This window comes from Paramormyrops kingsleyae, chromosome 11, assembly GCF_048594095.1.
Source record: "Paramormyrops kingsleyae isolate MSU_618 chromosome 11, PKINGS_0.4, whole genome shotgun sequence".
NCBI classification, from domain to species: Eukaryota; Metazoa; Chordata; class Actinopteri; order Osteoglossiformes; family Mormyridae; genus Paramormyrops; species Paramormyrops kingsleyae.
Window position 1 is genome coordinate 12326681 of NC_132807.1, and position 26978 is coordinate 12353658.

The 26978-nt window shown below is 40.2% G+C and overlaps 1 protein-coding gene across 3 annotated transcripts; it reads left to right on the plus strand.

Annotated features, from left to right (window-relative positions):
* Nucleotides 1-145: 145 nt before the first annotated feature.
* Nucleotides 146-26195, plus strand: LOC111840249 (tumor protein p53-inducible protein 11-like). 3 transcript variants are annotated; one of them, XM_023804905.2, is made up of 7 exons: nucleotides 146-166; nucleotides 17740-17928; nucleotides 20150-20208; nucleotides 20358-20406; nucleotides 20874-20970; nucleotides 22579-22680; nucleotides 23221-26195. In XM_023804905.2, exons 2-7 carry the CDS (start codon nucleotides 17800-17802, stop codon nucleotides 23355-23357), a joined length of 573 nt encoding a protein of 190 aa, XP_023660673.1. In that variant the 5' UTR covers nucleotides 146-166; nucleotides 17740-17799; the 3' UTR covers nucleotides 23358-26195. The 3 variants fall into 3 exon arrangements, with proteins under 3 accessions (XP_023660673.1, XP_023660656.1, XP_023660679.1); XM_023804888.2 differs by lacking the exon at nucleotides 146-166 and adding an exon at nucleotides 175-306; XM_023804911.2 differs by lacking the exon at nucleotides 146-166 and adding an exon at nucleotides 16235-17463.
* The last annotated feature ends 783 nt before the right edge of the window (nucleotides 26196-26978 follow it).

Below are 26978 nucleotides of genomic sequence, written 5' to 3' on the forward strand. Positions count from 1 at the left end.
GAGAAATTTAGTAGTGAGTACTTTCGAAATGTGTATTCACATTTTCCTAACCAACATTCATTCGAAGGTTGTTTGACGTGTAGATTTTCAGTAAAATAATAAGTGTGGTATATTCTCTATGTATTACGGTATAGGGCTGCGCTCTGATCTACAGCCACACAATACGGTAAGCGGATAGGTTCCGTTGAATTGTCAGATGTGGTATGTGAACCAACATAAAGCTATACAAACTGATTTTCCATAAAAGTGTCAAGCTTTGAACAAATAAAAGAAAAGAAGAAAATATACTCTATTCATTGGTAAAAGGTTTGTGCGCTTTTCGTTTCTGAGTTTGTGGTCGGGAAGGGTATTGTCTTACTGAAATATAAGTGGAGTCCTAAACGCTTGTTCACTGACTTACTATTGTCTTGCAAGTTGGATTTGTTTTTAATTCATATTGTAGTCGTCATTGCAGTGGAACTTATAGAAATTTTGTTTAAGCGAAGTTACTAGAAAACTGCTGATTGTTATTATCAATATCGGCGCTTATTTATAAATTATATCGATCCGAAAATTTACACTAATGAATAGAAACTGATACTTGAAACTGCAAGATTAAACAGAAAAGTCATGTCGTATATTACCGTAATATAATGAACCAAATAATATTGAAATTGACGTTTAAAGTAAGAATTCGTCATTTTGTTAAACGTATATACGGAAACGTTTCAATACGTAGGCAGTTACATCGTCAATATTATGAATATACAAAGCTGTTAAGTGTTAGTGACTGCTTTGTGCACCGCGTGCGACATTTCTGTATGAGCATGCAGTCCAGTTACAAAAATCAGATCCGAATTTCAACCTTAGGACTGTTTTGAAGTAATCATATAAAAAGTAATAAGAGTAATAAGAAAAACACGTACTGCACATTGGTACAGTACATTGTTTTGGACCTGCCGATGGATAAACCTTTTCTCGTTGTGTGTTTTGTATGTGTGTAATTCAGTTAGCCTACTTCCACGTTATTAAAGACAGCTGCACACACGTACATACTCAAATTTTCACTTTTGTTTAATGCAGGGTGTTCCATTTACGCTGTGAAGTGCATCCATTTATTTCAAATGGCCATTTCTTTGTAAACAGCCTAGCATTTTGCTCAAACATGCATTGGTAATTTATAGTATCCAAATATTATGTTGTATAGTGTAGGCCTACTCAGTAAATGATCCTGGCACTTAACTAACCACAGTGTTCATCTATGCTCTTGGAAGCTTTACAGATCGAAATATCAAAACCGATTATTTAAAACTTGCCATTAAATTGAAGGATTATAAAGTAGACTCATTACCATTATAACCTGGGTGTACCGTTAACGCTATTTCGCATCGTAATCTTGGTTTTCAAAAGTGTTTTAAAACATATTTCTCGAAACTAACGGTATAACTTGTAGTGAAATATTGGGGTAAATTTACTCGGCAAACGCCCACGCAGAACTCGCAAGTGCTAGTGTCTAAGTGAGTAGGCATGGGCGATGTGTCCATAATGTCCTATCACGGTAGGCTATATTTGGTTAGAGGCTCATTCCACGATAGACAGCGATTTTTTTGTTTACAAACCAATCAAATTAGGATGTATATGTAAGCATTGCCGATTAACACTTTAACTGCTTAAACAGCAAAGTAATGCTTATAAGAAACACGTGCTTGTAGCATTATAGCGTGTTGTTTGGGTACTAACGTTTCAGGTAGTTAAAAAGGTTGTGTGTTCAGTAGCTTTGCAATGTTTGAAAATTACGGTAGATTGGTCATCGTTGGATTTCGCAAATCCAAACCGCTTCCATGCAATCGAAATAAATTATGAACTAATTCTGCCATACCGCACACTTTTTCCGTGGGCACAAGTGTTTATGTTTTGTTTTGTTAAGTTACGTAAATGCTTAAAAAAATCTTAATTTTTAATTAAAGATAGGTTTCACGTTTGTCTGTTTTTGTTGCTGCATCTTTGTGAGCAACCACATGAAGGAGATAAACTGAGGATGAACAGGGGGCCTATAATATGTGCCGCTAGGGCCAGGGGTACCGTTTAACCCTCAATGGTTCCTTGGGGTGCGTTCTGCACCCCCTGCCCATTTCTATGGCTACTACCATGTTGTTATTAAAATTACAGCAGTTATCCTCTAGGACATTGTAAGTGCACCAGTTTTACATACGGTCATGCAGAAAATGATAGAAAAAGTGTTGACGTCAATTATCGCTGGCATACTTTCTTCGGGGGTGCAAAATGCACCCCAAAAAAAACTTAATTTATGACAGATGTCTGTGGAGATTCTCAGTTATCCAGGTCATGGTTATCCTAAAAAAGGGTTATGCAATAGCAACTGGACTTTGTTTTTCATAGAAGAAGTGTTGCACTCCATCCAGAGTGCTTTCTCAATTCTGACTGACTGGTTGGCATAGCAGGTTGATGAACCCTGTAGAATCCTCAAGTCGTTAGCACTAGATGGTCACCTGTGGGTTGTTGTTGTTCCCCCTGGCTTTCATGTGTTTCACTGATACCACCTGAGGTTGAGCGTGAACGACTGTGGAAGCGTCTGGGCAAAGTTGAAAGAACTGCATTGTAGGTAGGTGATAGACGTCTTAGGCCACCTCCTCTGTTCAACGACGGTCGTTCATTTGAAGCAGTTGTCCTCCCGGTCCACCTACAATGCAGTTCTTTCAACTTTGCCAAGACGCTTCCAAAGTCGTTCACGCTCGGCCTCAGGTGGTATCAGTGAAACACATGAAAGCCAGGAGGAACAACAACAACCCACAGGTGACCATCTAGTGCTAACAACTTGAGGATTCCACAGGGTTCATCAACCTGCTATGCCAGTCAGTCAGAATTGAGAAAGCACTCTGGATGGAGTGCAAAACGTCTTCCATGAAAAACAAAGTCCAGTTGCTATTACATAACCCTTTTTAGGGTTAATTTATGACATTGATATGATCGACAAATTCAGTTAATTAGTGATAATTGCTACTATAATTTTTTATGTTATTATATTCTAGAACATTTTCGGATATTAAAAAAAGTCAGCCATTTTGTTTTGTTTACATTTCAACTGTTAGAAAAGATATAACACCATGGCTAGGTATTCCACAGCTGAAGCTCTTCGACACATTCTGCAAGAGGATACAGTCGGAATGTGCATTATATGACCAGTCCCCTCTGCTGCCCCCCCCCCCCCCCCCCCCCCACTGCCGCAACCCCTTTAACTGCACTATCTCACTGCGTAAGCTGTGCAAGCATCATGCAGTTAACTAATAAATGTATCTTAACTTTAGTTAATTGAATTTGAGCTTGGTACCATTGAATTATATATGCCATTGGATAGGGGTGCAACTTGAACCCCAAGGACCTGGAACGTAACTTTCTGACAAGGACCCATTGAGGGTTAATGCCCCCTTTAAGAGCAGACGGCGGGCTGTCCCACGTCTGCACAACTAGCATGCAGAGGATGCTGATTATGTTTAAAAGGGAGCTAGACTCAGGAGCGTTACAGCGACGGTGGCTGATGGATGAGAGGCTATTTTCCAGCACAAAGAGCACCTGTGTTATTGTGGAGAGCTCCACATGTTAAGGGTTGCACTGCCGTAGGGTATACACCTGTCTGTAAACACACTCAGAAAGTGGCTGGCTCATCTGTTGCTGCATCCAAGAAAAACACATTATTTTGCCATAATTTATAAATGCCATGCTCCAGGGTGGACCCATGACACAGGTGGAATAGAATAGGCAGCATGAGGATTGGGAGCAAGCTATTTAGCCATTGGTGATAGTGGGGTGCGGGGGGTTCATTAAAATGAAAATGGGTGTGGGGGGGTTCAGGCGGGCATCAGGACATGTTTACTGGCCAGGGACGAACGAAACACTCCATGTATACAGAGTAAGAGACCAAGGGGAAAGTTGACACAAGGCAGAATATTCTGGGTGATTTGAGTCTGACACTAACATTCTGAACCTGAGGACAGGAGTGTAGGTTGGTCCTCTCACTTCAGAAGACATTGCAGGCTTTGCATGGTCAAACAGATTACAGGCCACTCTCTGTTTTTACTTGCTTTATTCGTCACATAGAGGTATTTTCCCCAAATGGGGCCTCATTCATTACATATTTGGTGAAGGGGCAAGATCTGATTACGAAATAACCTTATTGTTTTTAGTTTAGTTCAAGATATATAGTCATGTAGACATTTTGGGAGTGGATTGTCATTTTTAATGTCAGGTTCAATCTCATGAAACACAGGGAGACAAAATAGGGACCTTCAGGAAAACAGCTCAGAGGAGGCTTACTGGGCTAGTAGCTGAGGGACTTAAGGTGCTGTAATGTTTACTACATTAAACAGGAAAAATACTTTTTTATAGATAGTCTTCCTGAAGCAACATGAGCCAGAATTATTTTAGCTAAATGAGTGATAGTTTGAAGTTTTGTGAGTCACGATGATGAGGGATTAGCACACATTGGTTGCTAGGATTGGTAACGTCTTCACTCAGCCATACAAGGTAAGGTATTCTGTTGTTAAAGTGTGCTTCAGTAGCACAACCAGTGCCTGTATTGGCCAGAGATGGAAAGTTCAAGTCCAGTAAGTACATAACCAGACCAAGATTTAGTTTCAACCAGCTAGTTGAACATAGTCACAGAGTACTCAACTGCTTGGTTGAAATAAAATCTTGGTCTGGATTTTTACTTTCTGGACCTGAACTTTCTGTCTCTGGTATTGGCTAACCACTAGGGTAATCAGAACCAGATAGGATGGTCTTCATTCCTTTATGTCCTGTTTTGCTTATGAGGCCAGGTGGTCAATGTTATGGTTTGGCAGAGCACAGTGGAGAACATTTATAGCTTTTATGAATTTGCATGCAGGTGTTTGCTCCTTGCTTCTCTAAGCTGATTTCTGAGCACAGTTGTGTGTGAATGCATGTGTGTGTCTCTGTAAATGTTTATGTCTGATGTAATTTGTGTTCCTGAACTTTTTACATGACCAGAAAGAGGATCTTTTCTTTTTTTTCATTTTTTAATGAATTCATACTCTTCTTAGCTGGGACTTTTTAAAAATTCTTCCTCTTGTGTATTTATAGGTTGCTTCTGAAGAAAATTAAGCATATCAGCTTGACCTCAGCATAGGAATACATTGATCTAAGTAACCTGCAATATATTGTGCTATATATTGCATATAAAATGAGACTAAGGAAAAGGAAAAGGATTGAATGTAGATGTAATTTTATCAGTTAAGCCAGCAACAGGACTGCCATACCATCTGACAATAGTAGACAATTGAGGGCTGACTTCTCTTTCCATAGAGTGGTCCTATTATATCTATAGTCTTTCGAGGACTAAAGCCAGTAAAGTCACTGTCTGCAGCTGTGTTCCTACTTTACATTTTATCATGTGCCACTAAAAGCTTTATTTTGTTTGTGTTTTTTATAGCTAGTTGTTTTTAGCAATATGCTATAAACATTAAAGGAGAAGCTGCATTATTTCACTGGTCATGGTCATGGAACCCCCGCTCAGATTTCTGCTAATTTATGGCATCAAGAGCTGTTGATACTGAACACAACAGGCAGTGTTATTAATGCAAACAATGGGCAGGGACGATGGTGTCTTGGAAACACTTAAGCAATATAGGAAATTGAGTATAAATACTTGTAATTTGTTTCAGATGGGGAAAGACTATTGTACTCCTATACTGTGATAGATAGATAGATAGATAGATAGATAGATAGATAGATAGATAGATAGATAGATAGATAGATAGATAGATAGATAGATAGATAGCCTTTAAACTGTCTTCTCTAATATTCAGGCCTATTCAAGCTGTGGTGGTCATGTATGCTTTCAGGTTGTTCTTTCAAATTTACATTCTATGATATTTAAATGAAAGAGCATTTTAAAAGATTGCTTTGACAAAATATAATTTTAGTAAGATATTGAAATTGTGTTTTTTTGCCTTTGGTTGGACGTAGAATGGTTACTAGAGATTTTCAGGTTAATATTATATCCTTGTGCTCTTTGATGTGTACATTATCTAGATGCATCACAAATAATTTGCCAGATTTATTGTGAGAATTTAGTTTCACCTTTTTCTTTACACTTGAAAGTTCAGTAGAAGCAGATGGGTACTGTCAGCTGATCACTGGTTCTGACAGACTGCTTTTGAATTGGATGCCATTTTAAGAATAAAAGTGAATTCTATCCTTTATGCAATACATCCTGTAGATCTTTACGTTTGTCTGCAGTTCATAGTGATTAAAGTAAACTGAGAAGGACAATTATCTATGTATATGATTATAAAAAAACTGTTTTATACAGTTTTGAAGTAATTTATTGTTTTTGTTTTACGTGATACATTTCCTACCAAGAGAAGACAAGATAAGACAGACTATTGATCTGACAGGGAAATTATTATGAAATAAAGACTTACAGTAATGCATGAATCCTATTGAACAAAGTGAAAATAAGATCTTTTGCATAGAGCTTGGCTCTAATGTAATTTTAATTCATTGAAGGTTTATTCATGTAATATAAATCCATATCTTATTTATTAATTTGAGTTTATTTAACAATACAAGTCAGACAGGCCCAGTAAATTGATGAATGATATAAATGGATATGATTTTCAGTTTCTACTTGTCTCAGCTGAGTTGCTATGATCTTGATCCCGGGAAGAACAGGCCTTGAGGTAGCAAAACAGCACCTGTCTACCAGGCATGATCAGGCAGACATCCGTACGCTAAGAGCTCTCTGGAGGTGTTATCGTAATCATGTGCCTTTAGAGTCCTCTACGTATACGTTTCTGCTATCTGACTATGGCTAGAATCATCCACACCACCCTTAAAACTTTAAAACACCATCTGGCTTTGTTTTTCTTTTCTTTTTTATTGAGATGTTATGGAGATTAACACGATTTCTCCAGTCAGTCACAAATAGGAACAAACATTTTAAAGTGTCATTATTAGACACACATCACAATCCATCCACCTTCGTACTTATATGTGTTCGAATTTATAAACGATTCACCAATGTTTTCTGTAATAAAGCATTTAATGTGGGTTACATTATATAGATCTAATAGTTTATTAAGAGAATGTGTCATGTTTATCTGTTTTATATCTAGTTTCAGTGGTTGTCCATAAAAAATTAACTGAAAGGCTTATTTCACCACATGCTTATTCATTAAGTATTAGCATATGGATTTCTTGTTGAAGTTTTTGTCAAAGGCTCTATGGCATTTTAATGTGTAAGTGATGAAAGGATCAATGAAGGCATATGCAGCTGAAATTTTACATAAGGGTATACTGGACTTCTAAAGAATAATCTAACAAACACATACATTTATTCAGTACAGATTTAGTGCATGTTACTATGCAGTTTTTCTCATTATTGCTAGTTATTTTCTTGGTGTTTTGCTCTGTTCTTTCTGTTTCAGGTTTCATATTATTAAATCACTATAAATTTGTCCTTTCTCGCACTAGTGTTGCCTATTTTGTGTTAGCATAACTGACAGAGTGTAACTGCAATTAATGTTTCACTAGTTGCTTACTGACCCCAAAGGACACTGATAAGTGTGTCTTCTGAGCACTGTCCTGTAGGGTAGAGGTTGGGGAGCATGCGCTGATGACCCACAACACAACGAAACTCCTCGTGATCCCGGCCGGCGATCCCCCACGCAGATACACAGTCCCACCCTCCGGAAATGGCCATCCATCTGCCGCAGCCAGGTGTTACGTGGGCATCCCCTTGTCCTGGTCTTGCCGCTTGGGTCCTCAGCAATGAGGATCCTGAGAGCCGGATCACCATCAGGGAAACGCGCCACATAACTGATGCTCTCTCACAATGCAGGTAATGTGCCTCATTCAGGAGTCCTCTAGCAACTGCTCATTTGACAAAAGGTCAAACCAGTGATACCCAAGGATTCTCCGAAGAGACACAGTACTGAAGGAGTCCAGTCTTCGTCTCAGCTCACTGGATAGCCGTACAGCAAGACAGGGAGCACCAGGACTCTAAAGACTTGGACCTTCATCCTCTTGCAAAGATATCGGTAACGCCACACACCCCCTTCCGGTGACTGCATGACCTCCCATGCTCTTCCAGTCCATCTGCTGACTTCATAGGAAGTCACCAGAGACATCAATGTCGTTGCCGAGGTAGGAAAATCCTGTTGACAAGGTCGACATTCTCCCCGCAGACAGACACACTACTGTGCCGAAGAAGTCATTAAATGCCTGGATCTTGGTCTTTATTCAGGACACCCGCAATACCAGATACTCAGACTCTTCGCTCAATCTCTCGAGAGCCCCGATCAGAGCCTCCATTGGCTCCGCTAAGACCACAGCATCATTGGCAAAGTCAAGATCAGTAAATTTTTCTTCACCAATGGATGCCTCACAGCTGCTGGTCCGCACAACCTTGCCCAACACCCAGTCCATATAATCATTGAACAGAGTAGGAGCAAGATCACACCCCTGGCAAACCCCAGAATCAACTGGGAAGAACGCAGAGATTCTCCACTCTGCACAGCACACACAGTACCAGTGTACAGGCAGGCTGTGCAATCTCAGTGAGACTGGGTGGTTCACAGCTGACTGGAGGATCAGCCTCGAGAAGCACGGACCCAGAGATGTCCAACATCCTGGCTGAAGGGTCAGCTTTAAACAACTGCTCAAAGTAGCCGGCCCAGCGAGTCACAACCGCAGTGTCATCCATAAGGACCGTTCCATCACCCGCCCTGACTGCAAGTCTCCGAGGAACAAAGTCAGATGTACGTAATGCTTTGATTCCTCTGTATCCTGGACATGGGTCACAAGACCACAGTTGGTGTGTCACCTACTCACAGATTTGTATAACAAACGCCTCCTTATCTACCCTCAGAGCCCTCACAGTCATCCTTCTCAGTTCCTGGTACAGATTGGAGTTACCACCAAGCCGTGTGCTGCGACTCCTCTCCATAATATCCAGGGTGCCCTGTGAGATGAAGCATCTCCCTCTGGGAACACTTACAACACCAACAGAACCCTCGCAACCTTCAGGGTCTTCAAACAGAAGGTCTCCCACATCACATTAGAGTCAGCAGTCGCACCCAAGTTTGCAAGTTCTACACACAAATTGCGTGCAAACTCATCAGAAACAGCTTGATCTTGCAGTCTGGCTAAGTCCAGCCTCATTCTCCCGATAGGTGGTAGCCTACTGGATCTAAGCTGAATCTTCGGAGTAGCAACAACAAGTCTGTGGTCAGAATTCACAACCTGGGCACAACCTTCAGGAGACTCCAGCGTCAGGAGTGCCTTAGCCTGAGTCTCATAATATACTCATTGAAAGGAGTGACATCAGACACCATCAGAAGGAGCCGATCCACTACAGCAACAGCTACTCCCTGAGTATGGCAGCCATCAGACTGACCAAAAGTAGGTATACCCACCTACAGAGATCTGGCCACTCTCCAGTCTGTGTACCTCAGAGAGGATAGAACACTGTAATCTTATTGCAGTGATACTGCATTTCTGTCTGTGTAATCTTTTTGATCTCGGTTTAAGCAAGTTTTCTAAATACAGACATTCCTCAGACAGATGTTTAACCAGTTCCAAAAATTGTAGTGTAACTAAATCTGAACCAATGAAACCATGTGTTGGTCACTAAGCTACTGCAACTCCAATCTGAAACTCCAAAGGAAAAACAATCAAGTGAAGATCAACTGATTTCTGGTTTCTCCCACTGTAATCTTGGCACAAGTAATGAGTCAGTTGTATTACACTGTTTGCCATCTTACTGTTGCCATAACAGAAAGATAAATGTTAACCATTATCAGACAGGCAAAGCCCTAAATACAGAGTGATACGGTCATGAAAAGCAATAAAATTAAGTATCTATTGATGTGCATGATGGGGTCAAATCTTCATGTGGTATCTCTGGCTAAGCCAAGCAGCAGGGAGCATTGCCTAGCAACCGGTAGGAGATTGCAGGTTGTTTTGCTGTGGAGCAGGTGACTATTAGCCATGTAGATGCATAGATCATGAGGAGAGAAAGCCTTCTGGGGCATCTTACAATTCTTACAATTGTCAGTCAGTTTTTATGTTATTTCATTGTGTTTTGTTTTATTTATATTAGCCATGCATCCCATATATACGTATTTCATCTTAGCTGGTACCACAGCCCTGCATTATAAGTGGAATGGCAGATGGATGGATGGATGGATAGTAAGGAAATTAAGCTACAAAATTAAATTACATGAAATTATGCCCAAGAGGAATTGATTAATACGGCTGTGATTGAGAATAATAACTTTCAAATTCAGGTGAAAATGGGGATATAAGTAAGATATTTACCAATAGATATTAGGAAAATGGGTGGATGCAGCTTTTAATATTAGAACCCTAAAACTGAGTTGTATTTTGGATGAGTGTCCCATGCTAGGGAATGGGAAGTACTGTATTGGATCAGTTTGTAATGCTCAATATGTGGCATGACAAATGCTTTTCATTTGATTTGAAAGCCGTATCTTGATATGAAGGCGATGCAGTTCAGAGCCTAGAGATGAAAGCCAGCCAGGGTACTGTATGTGAGTGAGGACAGAGAATAGACCTCATATTACCACTGGATAACATGGCAATTAATATTTTACCCCACATGTGCCATGTGCCATTAGCCTCTGACTTGCATAAAGTGTCAGTCCTTCGGATTGTTTAATCATGGCAGCTAATACATCCGTGCCTTTGTGTTGATCCAGTACACATTACGATGTGACCATTCTTCATGTATATAAGTGCTTTTTAGGCACTCATTCTACCTGCCTATGCTAATTATGAATTCACTCTTTCTCAGAAAGGTTATCAGGAGTCATACCATCCTTGTGGGTATATATAAAGTAGCAAGCAAACTAAAAGCCTGCCTGGTAAGATATGTACTGTATGTATATGTCGTGTTGATTACAGATGGCATTATAAAATATTGAAATGTTTAGAGCTTGCAGGATGCTGGCCGTTTCTGTGTGTCAGTGATGGGTTTCCTCTTTTTTCTTTGATCTATGATCCTTAAGCCTTGTGTGAGAAGACTTATTATTATCAACAAAATTATTATTCATTTTTCTTCCATGGTTGATTTTCAGTGCCAAGGATTAAATGGCTATGAATAATATTCAGTTCCGAGTGTATTGATAGAATATTTTGTATTGAAAGATTACTCGTCTAAACGCTTGAGGCACTCGAATTTCAAGAATCTGCCCACCCATCCAGACACCCATCCATCCAGCTGCTTATTCTGGGCACGATCAGAGGGGGAGTGAGGTCTGAAGCCTGTCCCAGACAGCACAGGCTACACGGGGGTACACACTGGATGGGATGCCAGTCCATGGCAGGGCACACACACAATGGCAAAGGAGTGAGTTTCATATTGGGAGGGGGACACTATTTAAATACTATTTAAAGGTCTATTTATTGGAGGGAATGAATGAAGCCAGATTTAATATTGGGGGGTACATGTCCTCCCTGGTTCCTGAGCCCCTGCACACATGTACTGCAAGAAATTTGTAGATGGCACGAAAAATTGGGGGGGGGGGGACTTTGCAGCACCTGAGTCTAAATCACCAGAGTACCAAGGGAAAGCTGCAGAGCATGGAGAGAACATGCAGCCTCCACACACACACAGAAGAGGCAGGGTTCGAGGCCCGACCCTGGAGGTATGACGCAGCGGCCTGATATGTCAAAGGCAGAACTGCCCTTGGAGGTCTCACCATCTGGTGTTGAAGCGAGGAGCCCGTTTGGTCTCCTGTCAGTCTGGAGGGAAGATATGGTGATTCGTGGTTGGTCAGTTTGTCAAGCTGCCAAAATGGCTGACCTGAAGTGGCATGTACCTGTTGACGAGCACCTGCTGTGGCCTCTGTCTTCATTGCTAGCTTCCTCTGTGAAGTGAGGCCTCTGATCTAGCATGTAGCGCTCATCCTGTTACCGCTGAGCGCAGATTAGATGGAGCTTCTGATCTGCACAGGTTTCTGCTGAGCAGAATGATAGATTTAGGCTCAGGTGCTGTAAAGTGCAGGGACTCCAGCTTCAGTGCAGCATAACGTTCATCGTGCCATCGCTGGGCCATTAGTAGACCTTTTTCCTGAGTTGTGGTAGTAATGAATATCTGGAATACTGCCAGGCTGGGTGCTTGGAATCAGGAGGCCCATACCTCATGGATGGGTGACCGGGCAGTGCATGATGGGATCTCTCCGGCCCATATCATGGTTGGATGACGACCATGTGGCCTAGCAGCAGGTGAGCAGCTGGTGATGCTTGGGTGATGCATGGGAGAAATTTGGCCTTATCACCCTGTTGATTTTTCCCTGGCAGTATAACACCAATTAAGAAGCTGTATACTTTTTATTAGAAATGTATTTATTTACTTTTATTGATTTAGCAGCAACTTTTATCAAAAGTAACATACTTTACTGGTTAACAGACAGGAAGCAGCGAGTAGTTATTAGAGACACAATGTCACATTGGGCCTGCGTTCATAGTGGGGTACCGCAGGGTTAAATTTTAGGACCTCTATTGTTCCTAATTTACATTAATGATATTGACACCAATACATACAGTAAACTGGTTAACTTTGCAGACGACACCAAGGTGGGTGGTGTAGATACTGAACTAGCAGCACAGAGGCTACAACTGGATTCTGATTTAATTAGCGACTGGACTGATACCTGGCAGATAAAATTTAACGTAGATGAATGTAAGGTTATCCATGCAGGAAGCAGAAATATAAAGTACATATATTTTATGGGTTCCAATGAAATAAAGGTAGCTGATTATATGAAAGATGTCGGAGTGTATGTTGATGCTTCCATGTCCCACTCTCGCCAGTGTGGGGAAGCAATAAAAAAGGCCATTAGAATGTTGGGTTATACTGTATCTCTAGGTGTGTGGAGTTTAAGTCAAGGGAGGTAATGGTACAATTATATAATTCCTTGGTAAGACCCTACCTAGAATATTGTGTGCAAGTTTGGTCACCATACCTTAAGAAGGACATTGCTGCCTTAGAAAAGGTGTAACGGAGGGCTACGAGAATGATTCCTGGTCTTAGAGGAATGTCTTATGAGGAGAGATTAGCTGAGCTGAAACTGTTTAGCCTCAAGCAAAGGAGACTAAGGGGGGATATGATCCAGGTATATAAGATTCTAACGGGTCTGGATGCTGTTCAGCCAAATGGCTATTTCAATATTAGTTTACATTTACATTTACATTTACATTTACATGTTTAATGTTTAAACATTAGAACTCATGGCCATAAGTGGAAATTAGCTGGAGAACATTTTAAAATGAATTTGAGAAAGCACTTCTTTACACAGCGTGTAGTTAGAGTATGGAATAATCTTCCTGCTAGTGTAGTGCAAGCTAAAACCCTGGGGTTCTTTAAATCATAGCTAGATAAGATTTTAACAACTCTGAGCTATTAGTTAAGTTCTCCCCAAATGAGCTTGATGGGCCGAATGGCCTCCTCTCGTTTGTAAATTTCTTATGTTTTATTTTTCAGACAGTCGCTGGAGCAATCAGACAGTCCCAAGAGAAATACAGTTTTGTTACCACTATGGCACCAAGTAGTACATTTGAAATGATCCCATATGGTTAGCAGTACAGAAGGACAGTAGACAGTAAGCACAAAGTATTTTCAGCAGCACTTCTCAGTTGAGCAACTGAATGAGTGTCTGTTGATTTTCAATCTAGTGTGGAGATTTACCTATTTTAAGGGAAAATGGGGAGCATCCTTAATTACTAAGCCTACTCAGCTTGGACTGAGTTAAAAATTGTCTGCAACAGAGAATGGAAGCATTTTAAATGCTTCCATGCATTTTAATTTGTCAAATTAACCTTGAAGGCTGAAAATACATAAGTAGAGTCCATCCTAGTGGCTGACATGAGGACATATTTTCTGTGAATCGGGATTACTCTGGCCCCTTTGACCTGTTTGGGTAGGGGCTGTACCTGTCTGCGCTCATTACAGTCACAGAGTTTCACCCCTACTTCCAATGTCAGTTGCCTAAAAATCTTAATAAAAGCTGGTTAAAATATCAGCCCCTAGGAAAAGAAATTGTGGCAATTGTGGCCTGCTGTTTTGTCTTCATAGGTTATAGTCGAGTCATATCCACCAGTTTGTGTTTTGTGTGCTTAGCTAATGAGGCTTATGCTAGAACAAACATATAAATGTCACTCTGCACCTGCTGTTGATTGGAAGCCATATAAAACTAGTAAGAAACACGGTCATAGGTGTCATTAAATATTTCCTGCAGGAAGCTTAGTGACAGGTTGGCTTCTTTTTTTGGTATTTTATAGCCCATTGTTTGGATCGTGTTCTCAGAAGACCCTTAAAGTCTAACAGTAAATAGCAAAGTGTTTAAGCCAACTGGGAACTGTATGACCTTGTGTTCTTGAACTAGTGCATGGAGTAGATGAGCTTCCTGGAAGTACAATAGCACACCAGTCAAGATAAAGCATCTGATGTTGCCCCCCCACCACACACACACACTGTGCCGTTTTAGCTGAGGAGACCCAGAGGAAGCACACAGGATCAGTGCATTGATGCATACTGTCAGCTGAGCACCAGGGCTCCTGGTAGAGTTGAGTGAACTATGTTCTTCCTAAAGGTGTTCCTCAAGTGGCCCACCACCAGTAGAGCAAGACAGTGACTGACAGCACATGCGGCAGATGGAACCGTGCGATAAACCTCTGGAAAACAGCATGGCTGTTAAAATTTTACAGGGAAATAACAGAGATGAGTTATTTTAGTCGGTTAGCCGAGTCTCATCATGTGGGACATCAGGGACTTCTGGAGTGATAATGACAGCTGGGATTCAAAGAACACAGAAAGCTAGATGGACAAGTAGACATGTTTTTGGCAGCTTTTCTGCACACCACTGTTGTAGTGAGCTGCTGTGTTTGCATTTGGGGCCTTCCTGTTAGTGCCGATGAGTCTGCTATGACATGCCTCATTACCAACGTATTTCCCCACAGGACTGCAACCTATTTAATGTTTTTTTTTTTTTTTTTTTTTTTTTTTTGCTTATTGCACCATTATATGTTAAAAAGGTATGACAAGAAAACCATCTAGCCTTTTTTCCTTGTCTTTTAAGACTGTGGTTCTCAATCCCATTCCTCTGGCAGGGGATACTCCAGGAACAGGATTGTGAATCACTGTTTTTGAAGAACAGTGTTAGTGTCTTAGTGGTAGAGATGATGGCAGTGGGGGAGGGAATGCCCTCTGCTGAATCCAACACATATGAATTAAACTCTCTGTCCCCTCATGGACATTTGGGTCATAGCTGATTATGGGCTTATTTATTAAATCAGATTAAATCCTGTAACGCCCTTAGTATGATCCCTGTTGTCCAGCTTTCAATGTCTGCGGTATACAGCTGTGGGATTCATTGTTGTTCTGTAACTAAGAGCCTTTATCGGGAATTTCTGTGTGTAGATAAATGACGTTTTCAGATCTGTGCCCTTTCTGTCAGTCTGATTTACGGCACTCTTCCACTGACATACAGGACCCGAACTGTTCCCGAGCCGTACTGCGAAGAGAGACTAGTTACAGCGCAGTTCCAAGTTTTCCTCCTTAAGTTTCCTCAGGTGTTCCTGGGTTTGGAGAGCGACAGTGACCTTCACTTCATGATTTACTATCTGCTAATTTATGGTAGCATGTCTGTGGGAATGACTGCATGCTATTAGCATTAGCAGCAAATGTTAGCGGAATTACTATTCACTTGCATAAATCTGCATTATGAATCCATTCTGTTCAGTCATTCTGTAGTACTTTTTAAGGAGGAGGTCATAAATTTTCAAGTTCTGAGTTATCATCAATGTATTGCGATGTGAGATACTACTGATGATGAATAATATATAGATTATATGCTTTTTCCTTCAGATAATCCATGCATTTCTTTTATTTTTATTTTTTTAATTTTTTTATATCCCCTCCTCCACCCCCCCTCTGCGGAGGACTACTTTATCTGTATCTATTTATTTATTTATTAATTTATTTTATTATTATTATTATTTTTTATTATTTATTTATTTATTTATTTATTTTTTAATTTTATATTTTTATTTACTTCCTCAAAAGAAGGAGAGGGAGGGGGGGGACAAAGGAGAAGGAGGGAAGAGAGAGAGAGTGAGAGAGAGGAATGGAAAGAAAAAAGAAAAAAAAACAAAAAAAAAACAAAAGAAAAAAAAAAATAATAATCCATGCATATCAACATAGATCACCAGTGTCTCCTTGCATTTTGAGCAAGCAAATGACGCTTGCAGCTTGATTTAATCACACTTTCAGCACTTCTAGTAAGTAGGGCCATGTCAGCATGGGTACGGCTTGGGTACGACACATTATTTACAGTGGAAAACCATCAGTTCCTTGGCAGTGGAAAAGCGCCATCAGTCCAGATAGGTAGTGCAGCATGAAACAATTTCATTGGATATTTTGTTTTACTTATTGTACTGTATGTGTACATACAATAATGAACACAGATCAGCACTACCCTCCTGGCCCCCTTCCACCATTAAAAGTCGTCAACAATGGCTGTCTGTCCCCCATAAAGGGTGAAGCCTTCAGATTAAATATGGAGGACTCTTTGCTGAGTGATGGTCTTCCAACTGATATCTGTTCTTAGAGAGAGGCATTATAAAGATATCTATAGTGCATTATAAATGAGAGCTTCATAAAGGATTCATAATGCATAATACACATGGCTATAATCTGTTATACCTTTTGATAAATATGTATAGCCACATTTACAATGCTTTATGAATGCATTATTATTTATTATGAATATGTTTATAAATTACTACAAACATGGCCTTAAGTAAAGTGTTACCATAATATTTTATTGTAAAACATTTTCAACATTAATTGTGTCAAAAAATGTTTGGGTAATAATGTTATGTTGACATTGACAATCTTTGCTAAAATGTAAAATGGAAATTAACGTTACACTAAGAACGTTCTCTACCAACCTTGAGAAGACCTTCACATAATATAAAGTTTTCTGAACACTTCCCTTGCTAGCTGGTACAGGCCTTTACAGTTTTTGGCTTGTGATGATATTTCAAGTTTAATAACATTTTTTTCTAAAGCCTTTCTGTGACATTAAGATTTTTTTTATTGTTAAAAAAATTTAGTCCTTCAACCCTTCAACGTCCTTTCTTGAAGCCCTTTAGAAGTTAATCTATCTTGCATTTTCCATATTGTGTCTGGAAAAATAGATTTCACCCTTGTGGTTCTATATTTGGACAGGAATCTGTGTATTGGCCAAATTTCATTCATGAGTGTTAAAGAGTGAATATAAGTGATTATTTTTGGCCCCAACAGGACATGTGCAATGATTCTATTTCCCTAACAAATGAGATGAGAGAATCAGAAGAGGTGCAGCTCAGAATGGCGGAGCAGGCAGACTTCAGTCAGAGCGTAAAGGACATACTCACAGGGTGCATTTCTCTTTCCTCGCTTGTGGTTTCCCGTATGACTGCAGGTGATCTGGGGTTTGTGAAAATGGAACCAGGTGGGAGGGTTTTAAACAGCAGCAGATGCTCTGCAGACAGCTTGTGTGAGGGCACCAACTTAAACCACAGCGTTGTTCCTGCAGCCAGCAAAGGAAATGTGCTCCTGTTCAGGAACCCGCAGAGTGCTGATGTCAGAGGGCTGAAATAAAACAGTTTTGCTGTCTGCGAGTGCTGGTCATCAAGCTTGTTCTCTTATTACAGAAGTTCTTCCTGATTGTATCTTTCTGGCGGTGAGAGCTCACGCTCCACCCCACCACCAAAATGGCATCCAAACCCCAAGCCACGCTCATGAAGAAACACAGTCAGACTGACCTGGTGAGTCGGCTGAAGACACGCAAGGTGCTGGGAGTTGGCGGCGAGGATGATGATGGCGAGGTGCACAGGTCAAAGGTCAGTTGTTTTGTGGCTTGACATGACCTTGTGTCTGTGAAAGGACATTAGGCCCTGCTTGCTAAGCTGCTTATTAAGCAGAAACTTATTTTTTGCTGAAGTTTGAAATCCTGAATACTTCAATGTTTCATACAGCAAACTGGACTGCCTGCTTAATTCCAGCCGCAATCTAATGGACTCAATAGTTTAATCAGGAACTTAGGCTATAAAAGTTCTGCTAAACAGATGTAAGTAGGCAGTCCAGATGTAAGTAGTAAGATTAAGTATAAAGGCAGCTGTTCTCTAGGGAGTCCACCGCACTGTCACTCCTGACTGTAAATGATGAAGGCGTATCATTCTGTTGCCAAGCTATCATTTCTCCAGAATTGTCATAAAACTATTTTTTACAAGTTATCATTATTGAAGAAGCTGCTTTGAATGTTCCTCCAGTGTTTACATGAAGGCTTTCCTTGGTAATTGCACTGCAAGATTGGCGAGGTTAAGTTACCAGCATAAGTGTTTATATGGAAACTGTACTTTCAGTATGAACACTATGAGTGTAAAATGTAACGCTGTTGATTTTTCTGTGTAGTGTGAAGAAACTGCCAGCTTTACTGTTTCCTTGTAGAGTCCTCCTTCATGGTCTTTCTCACAGGCAGTGAATCTAATCTACCTTTTTCTAAGCCCGAAGAAAAAGGGAGGACAGAACTTTCCGGGAGAGTACCATCTATATAAGTCAACAGTATTGCCAAATAATTAATTACAGTTTTATTAGGGTTCAAAGTAAAAGGCAGGCATTCTATAATCTAGACTTTTTTGAGTTAAAAGGAAGTTTGTTTTGTTTTCGATCTATATTTAGTCCTCATTGTATTAAAATGAATGGATAAGTAATGGAACATTGTAGGTTTCTTTGCATTGAATAATTTGGTCCTTTCCCTTCCCTAACCTGAACCTGTAGCCCAAACCACAGATCAGTCCTTGTCTCTCTTATTGACTGTGTCCTGCAGTAAAGGACTTCTGTGTCACATTATCGGGTTTGTTTGGGTGCAGACATAGTAGATCTGCAGCCCAGGGTTCCAGCAGGGATTCCTAGCAACGCATGGTCACAGATTTGCATTAGTGTTTACTCTTTGACCTCGGTGCTTCATTTTGTCTGTCCCACGTATTTGCCAACAGTAAGCCCTGCTTTCACGTCGATTTCTCCCTTAAGCCAGCATTGTGCTGTGAAATAATTATGCCAGTGATAGACAGCTTCTGAAATGCGTCCAGTAAAACATGGGGAGGAGGTCCTGTTTTTATTAATGGTCAAAGCTGTGCAGTGTCATTAGTGTAAAAATGAAGCGGGCCAATGAGACCTCGACACAGATGCTCACCTGGTGGGTGTGCTGCATCTCCCTGGGAGGATGAGAGAGGAGTAAGACATGCCTGCTGTGTGAACGCCCCTGCAGGGCCACCTTCAGGAGGAACTCAGGGCTTAACAGCAGAGGCAATTGCCCTGTTTCATCTACACTTGAACGCCCATAATCTCCCCATTTCCACACGCAGCCCTGTTTGTTGCGCGCTTTCATGTATAACACTCGTGGTTTCATTTACTTGTTTTCCTTGGCCTAACTGACCAAATAAGCAGTGAATGGTCTATAATATTTGTATAGATCAGTTTATCCAGAGATGCCATATTGAAATATAGTACCAACTAAATTTGGAGTAGTTTTTGTTGCACTTCATTTTAAGAATGGTAAAAAAAAAATACCAAAATGCTGCGGTAGGTCATTAAGAATGAAGGCTAGAGTAAGAACCTGCATGTATATGAATTCTGTGGACTACAGAATTGATGAAGCACTGAATACCATTTAATTGGTCACTATAACTACCGTGGGGTGACCAGGAGTTAAGGTTTGTTTTGATTTCTTCACATGTAGTCCCAGTCCTTGGTTATTCTCATTTAACCAACTTGCCTTTGTTTTGACCCTTCGTGGTTCCTTTTGTTGAGTTTGTCTAAGTTCCATTTAAAATAAAGTTCCTGCACTGTGCATCGTCCTTCCATCACTGTCCACCATGACATTTTATTAATACTCTTTTGGGGTTGGGGCTCTTTGGGGTTTGGCAAAGTATTTAAAGTAAACTTTAAGTTGTTTAACTGTGCAAAAAATGTAAAATGTAATGTGTGCATAGACCACTTGTAAAGTATTACTGCTGGTGATATTTATTATTTACATTTATAATTTTCATCTCTTCGTTGCAGATCAGTCAGATGCTGGGCAATGAATCCAAATTCGGGGGGAGAGAACCTGTAGGTCTCAGGTAAGATATCTCCTCCTGAACTTCACTGTAAGAAAGAGTAGAGCTATAAAATAGGTCTTTTCTCTATTGTTTTCCTTTCATAGTCTATCTATTTTGTGGTCTGCATAACCTCATGTCGAGTTGTACCCTTGTGTTATGCATTGTTGCAGGTTTTGGATCTTCATTTCAGCAGTCACACTTACTGTGGTGGCTTTAATGGTGAGTAGTGTGCAGAACATCATGCCTATCATGCAACTGTATTTATCTATATTCACCTTATTTGGTGGGATACATTCTTTTACCTGCTCATTAGACTATGGGAACCTTAGTTCATGAGCAGGTAGAATGGTCATGAGTAGAAGTATGACGTTGGTCTTAGACATTTTAGGAGTTATCAGTAATGGTGATGGTAGTACTTTCAAGCCAGTACTGATCCTGAAGTGCAGTATACTTTGAAAGCTTTGTGTTAGTACATAGGCTTTGTAATATTATCTTCCTGTTCTCTCAATGCTGCCACCTACTGTATGTTAGTGAAACTTAAAAAGGATTCATAGATTAACCACAGTTCAAACACATACCATGCATTCAAGGCTATTTGCTATGCACTGTATTCTTTTTTCTCTTGAGTGTTGCTGTAATGTGAAGATCCAAATGCCTGTATATATCAGATGTTTTACCCATTGCAGGCTGTTGCGTTCCCCAGCCAGCTCTACGAAACAGTCTTCAAGGAGAAGCTTTTTGCCGCCCGTATTTCCATCCGGCTTTATGGGGGAGCACTTCTCAGTAAGGACTGTACTCCTTCTGCCACATTGAGATGAACTACTAACTGTTCTTGTTGCACATCAGGGTCCAGCCAGTTCTTAGACATGTTTTTGTTTAAATGCCTGTGGTCACTGCAGGGTTACAGTTTATAATGGAGTGATAAAGATTTGCTGTGAGACTTTTTGCATGAGCGTAAGAGTCTGAAAGCCTGAGCATCACGCCAGATGCGTGAGAGTCGGCAGCCCTGTCACTGGCTCAAGATAAGCAGATGTGCATAGGTTTTCTTAGAAACTTGGGGGGGGGGGGTAGTCAGATGTGAAAATTAAGAAAATCCAGTGACTCTGTACATTGCATGTAGGAAGGAAATATTAATCCTCTAACTGCCATAACTTGGTGGTTTGAATTGTGGTTCAGCTACTTTCTGGAAAGTAAAATTTGGTGATATTTGTCTTTTGCACACAACAGTACAAGTCAAACAAATCTATAGGTCAGTGCAGAGAGAGAACACGTTGTGGAAAATACTGAAGTCTCTGCTAGGCTCTACTTCATCCAGATGTGTTAATAGTTCAAATAAACCCTGTGGAATTCTGGGTGTTAAGGGTGAATGGGGCAGGGGAGACACTGTCAAATGTCATGTGCTGCTCTGACAATCATATAATCTTTTTTTTTTTATCTGTCCTCACTGACAGCTGTGGTGGTAACTATAAACATTTGAGTTTATCTTGCAGTTATTTCTAGTGTTCTGTTTATGTTTGGCAAGAAGAATTTTTGCAGTGGATTTGAAATGTAAACAGTTATTATGATTGCATATGTTTCGGACAACCACACAATGGAAAATCTCCTGTCTTTCTAAACTGACATTCTTCATAATGTTCTTCTGGGACCAGCATACAGTGCAGTCAGGCCTTTGCAGAAATGATGCCAGCCTGTATGAGAGAATGGGGAATGCCCTCGAGGCCTCCCAGTCGTCCCAGAATCCCATACAACGACCCCTCTTTTCTCATCAACATGCTATTGGGAACAGCTTTCGGCATTTGCCAACACATAAGTGGGAGGGTGCATGTGAAGTGTCTGGTTAAAGTGTCAGTGTTTCTGTGTATCTGTGGAGACAGTAACTCAGAGATAGCTACCTTTATTCGTGGATATCCCTGCACATATGATGGCCCGCTTTCTAAACAGTGTTTTCATGCTTCAAGTTCCATGGTGTGCAATGGCTGTCTATCACATATCACTTCTTTAATTTGTGGCCAACTGGATGGCACCAGGGAAGGGCAGGACTAATCCTCAGGGCAGATGGCACATGGCAGGGGTGGAGAAGCAGCTCTGTCAAACATGTGTGAGAAAAATGGGAGGGACCCACCTTTGTGTGTGACCGACGAAGAAGAATGATTTAAGTTATAATCCATTTCCGTCAAACAGACAAGAAAGATTAAGCCCCTAAAAAGCAAATAACTAACAGCTTAAACCTGAAATTTCCTTATTTGGGTGTAGTTAAGGTGTTGTGCTGCCTGGAAAAATGCATTTTGAAGAACAGTATAAGGAGCAATTACAGGATTAAAGAAAGCTATTATTTGCTCAGCATTACTGCATAATAGCCTCCTATTGACACCCCTCTGTTGTTTCCCACAGGTATTTCTTTAATCATGTGGAAAGGTTTGCATACTGCAGAGAAGGTTATTATTCAGTGGAGCCTGCTGGCAGAGGCCTGCTACTTGGCAATCCAGTTTTTGGGTAAAGTCACTTTTTCTAATGTTTTAGGTCTATGGAGACTATGCAACATGGGGTGACAGTCTAGGTTGGGGAAATGTTTAACTGACCAGCTGGCACTGTTTTCTATTGTTTAACTATTGATAGAAATGATTGCTACATGATTTCTAAGATGATTGTGTGTATTTCTTTCTTCCCCCCTCTTTGTCTTCCATCTGGTGGATTACTACGATAGATACAGGATTACAATATTTTCACAGTTTCTCAATCTACACTGCTCTCTAGTGGCTAAAATCTCTGGTACATCTAAGGCATGCTCCATGTGCTGGTGCAAACCAGTTCAGTCAAAAGAGGACAACACTTATTTATTCATTGCTTTTCTGTCTTGTATTTTCAAAGACCATTTACAAGTGTTTGTTTATTAGCAATAATAAGGAGTTTTGAGGACCTGTCTTCAATTTGCCTGCAACAGAACAAGCAGAGATCATTTAAGAGGTCTGAAGCCTTCCAAGCTGCAGTACTTGCACAGCCCATGTGACACATTGTTTTTTTTTATTATTGCAGTTACATTTGTTACCCTCATAGAAGTCAGCCCGGTGTCCCACGGCCCCATGATCCTCCTCCTCCTCAGTCAAGTGCTCTTCCTCATTGTTACCCTCTACTTCTACTTCCACTTGAGACGCCGGCCCAAGAAGACCTGAGGAGCGGCAGATGAATCGGAGGAGGCCTTGGCAGGGGGGTTGTATTTCTGAGGCAGGGTTCTTCTTCTCCAGAAGCTGGTCAGCTTTAGCGCAGCTCCAGGTCTTCTGGTTTGGAGCCTTGCTGTTATGCACTGTACCTCAGTTGCCTCAGTAAAATCCAGTCTTTTTACTGGTGTAACACAGAGTCTCTTGTTATTGTATATGTGTCACTGGGTAGCCCTGATTGCTTGTAAACAATGCACCTCATAGTATTAGGTTGGGGTGCCTTAATGCAGGACTCTTTAGGACCAAATTACTTCTGCATTGGGGGTCCTTGCTCATAAACTACTTGCCAGTTTGAATGTTATTACTTTCAATTTCTCATCTGTTTAGTCCCTTCTTACAAAAGGGAATTGCAGCTAATGAAGGTTTTGATTTGATAGATGTAGGGTATATAGAATGTGAGTCCACTGCTCTAATGTGCTTCATGCTTTTACTGCATCACTTATATATCTGATTCTGGCTAAATAATTTGAGCACAAGAAACAATATTGGATAAAGTCGCTTGTTTTTGTGATTTCACATGTATCAGCTTGTTCCATAGTTGACTGCAGTTTTATATTCCATGTTAATGTAGTCTGCATACAGGTTTGAGACACTAGCATTCTCTAATATCCTGTGTATGGAGATAAAGACAGCAGTGGGTAGTTCTGACATTAAGTATATAAGGCACCATTTCTATGTGCTTTTTCTTTGTGTTCATACTGTTCTTACTTTTTATTATGGGTTTTGTTCCACCTTTCACTTTAGTTGATTAATCTTACAACTTTTAAACAATCACTTTCATTCATTCTTTCATTCAGCACAGTTGATGATTTACTGTATACAGTATATTCAAAAAAGCTTGAGTTAAGGTATTTCAGAACATTTCTTTCCTTAAGATAACCTATACTGGTCATTGTTTCAATTAATCATATTTGCTTTAAATTGCTTTCCTAATAATTTGTGAAATCGCCCCAACACAAAGATGGTGGCGAGCTTCGTTTAATTCAGGCCATACTACATCATAAATATATCGTAGCTCATAAATGTAATATTGAGGCCAGGCTGAAAAAAGGCCCTCGCATGAGTGTTTGATTAAAAAGAACCTGAATTGTGTAGCTGGCATAGACAGCACTGATACACAAGGGTTTGCCAGGCTCAGGGTTAAGAAACCTGATATCATGCAGTTATATTCGCTACACTGTATACCTAGTGTCATCCCATGAGGACCAGGCACTATAGGATATGCAGTGTTTTAATAACCAGTGAGAAGTGTGCTATGTAGGCAGTGTAAAGTTACTTTCGTTGCCTTCAGTGGCTTTTAGGATATTTTTGGTTCCTTCTGCAAGGACACACATATGAAGAGCTTGAGAATGCAGTTTAGAGAGTTGATCATATTTCCAAAATTCAGTCCAATTCGCGAGTACCGTTTCTGTGGACTTAGAGAGTTTTGGCAAATGAAACAAAAGTTCTTTGTTGGCTTACATGAGGACGGAGGGAGTTTTGGTTGAACGTTTGATGAGGAAGTTTGGCTTGAGATCATTTGTGGTCTCATCTCAAAAGCAGCAAAAAATGGAATGAGTGAGTTTCAAAAATGTACTCTTCGATTATTTGTTGACAGTGGTGTTCTTTATTTTGAAAAGCAGTAAAATAGTAACCTAAAAGCTTTTTAATAACTCCTACATGGATGTGGTATACTGTAGGAGTATTGTAATAAGACATATTGTAGAAATTTATACATTTTGGAAAGTGGTTTTGTAGTGTATAAGTGTAGATGTAGCATAACTTTGTGAGGCAGTCACATTATAAATTGTACTGAAATTTGTTGGTGCTTTAGATATTAATGAAAACAATACCAGCCTGACATGGGCACTCTTCACAGACTTGTTTCCAGCTGTATACATAAGTCTGTGCAAGATAAATTTGACAGTTGGGTATGATTTGAGAGCGAGGAGGAGCACTGGCTTGTTCCTCCGTATTACCCTGTAGTATGGTTAAGATCTTTTGATGCATCAGATTATTGTTACTTGTGGTGATGATGAAGCCACAGACAAGGATCAGCTTACAACTATCCACTTTTATTATAAAATTAGAAGTACTGTCACAGAACAGAGGGCGCCCCAAACACTAAACATACATGACTGAAACTGCCACGCCAAAAATAGGACCTTTAAATGACATGTGCTCCCAGTAAGCAATGCTAGCTTGCAATTTAGTGAGCCCAGCAGTCAGTGACTCCTCTATCCCCACACCCTGATCTTAGCCCGCCTAGTTATAAGCCATTTTTCATCAGTTACAGTAATGAGAACCAGCTGGGCCTCATTAGCAAGTTCACAGGCTGGAAAATGCTGGATCCTCCCATAAGGGAGAGACCTGCCTCCTACTGCTTCTGACTTCACTGCAGATTTGTATATAAAGTGTGTTTATTACTGTTTATTTTAGAATAGACCCTTATATTTTATTACAAAATGGAAAATAGAAAGTCAGTTTCATAGTGTAATAGTGTCACATGTTTTCCACAGTATAAGTAAACTGCAGCTGTATGTTTCTTGTTACAGTATTTCAGTGCTTCTTCATTACAGGATTTTAGTCAGTTAGGATGCTCTTATTGCAAACCCTCCTGTAGTTCTTGCCATTTAAATCAAGACAGTACCTTAAACTAACCTGTTTTGCTCTTTGTTGCAATAATGGGATCATTTTAAACTTTGAATGCAAAAACAATTGTATTTGAAAATAATTTTAAATGCAAACTGTATGTTATCAAAATGCAGCATTGTATACATACACTGTTAAATAAAACATTTTTTTTCAAATGCCCTCCATGTCATGCATCAGTCATATTTTTCCCATCCAGCATATTTCTGATCTTGCAGGTCAGATATTCTTTCTAGCTGTATTGCTTGGCTGCCCTGTTAGCTGCCTTGAGTTAGTGTCTCAGGATCTACCCTCTATGTCACTTGATATACTGAATACACATCAAGTCAAACAGTCAAAGCAGATCCTACAGTCATGTCCTACTAGCATAGCTCCTTCCTAAGAAAGGCAAGTATACATGTTAATGCTTTACAAATAACTAGGTACAGTACTGACAGGTGACTGTGCTTCCGTTAGATGACAGCCTACATAACCGATTTACTGGAAAACGACTCTCTATTGTTGTTTTGGGATTTGTCGACATTATCGAGCATACTTTTAAATCTAAATCTGAGCCAGAAACATTCATTTTGTTTTCATCCTGGACAGGGACGTGTACCGACATAACCGCTATTATTTTGTCTTTAGATGTCACTGCCAGCTTGTCTTTTATTTACAATAACAGGCGCCATTGTGTGTTGCGCTTACAGCAGAATTAGGCTTACTAAACAAAATCTATAAAAAGAGTCTAATAGATTATCCGCAAATCCCTCCATGAAGTTTGAGCCGCCACCCAGGTCTTTTCATTTAGATATAACAATATTACTTGATAGCCTAATTTATAGATTCAGCATGAACTTGCTGTAAACTCGTACAACGAGAGCTGTACAATAACGTTTCTTCTTTAAATGGATCTGTTTTGATAGTGATTTTACGGCAAATCCATACCTGCTGAAAAAATAACAG

Excerpts from the sequence above, each read along its gene's own strand:
- LOC111840249 (XM_023804905.2), top strand. The coding sequence starts at position 17,800 with ATGGCATCCAAACCCCAAGCCACGCTCATGAAGAAACACAGTCAGACT. Across the intron at positions 17,929-20,149 it reads GCGAGGTGCACAGGTCAAAG|ATCAGTCAGATGCTGGGCAA; the intron begins GTCAGTTGTTTT and ends TCTTCGTTGCAG. Across the intron at positions 20,407-20,873 it reads TTACTGTGGTGGCTTTAATG|GCTGTTGCGTTCCCCAGCCA; the intron begins GTGAGTAGTGTG and ends TACCCATTGCAG.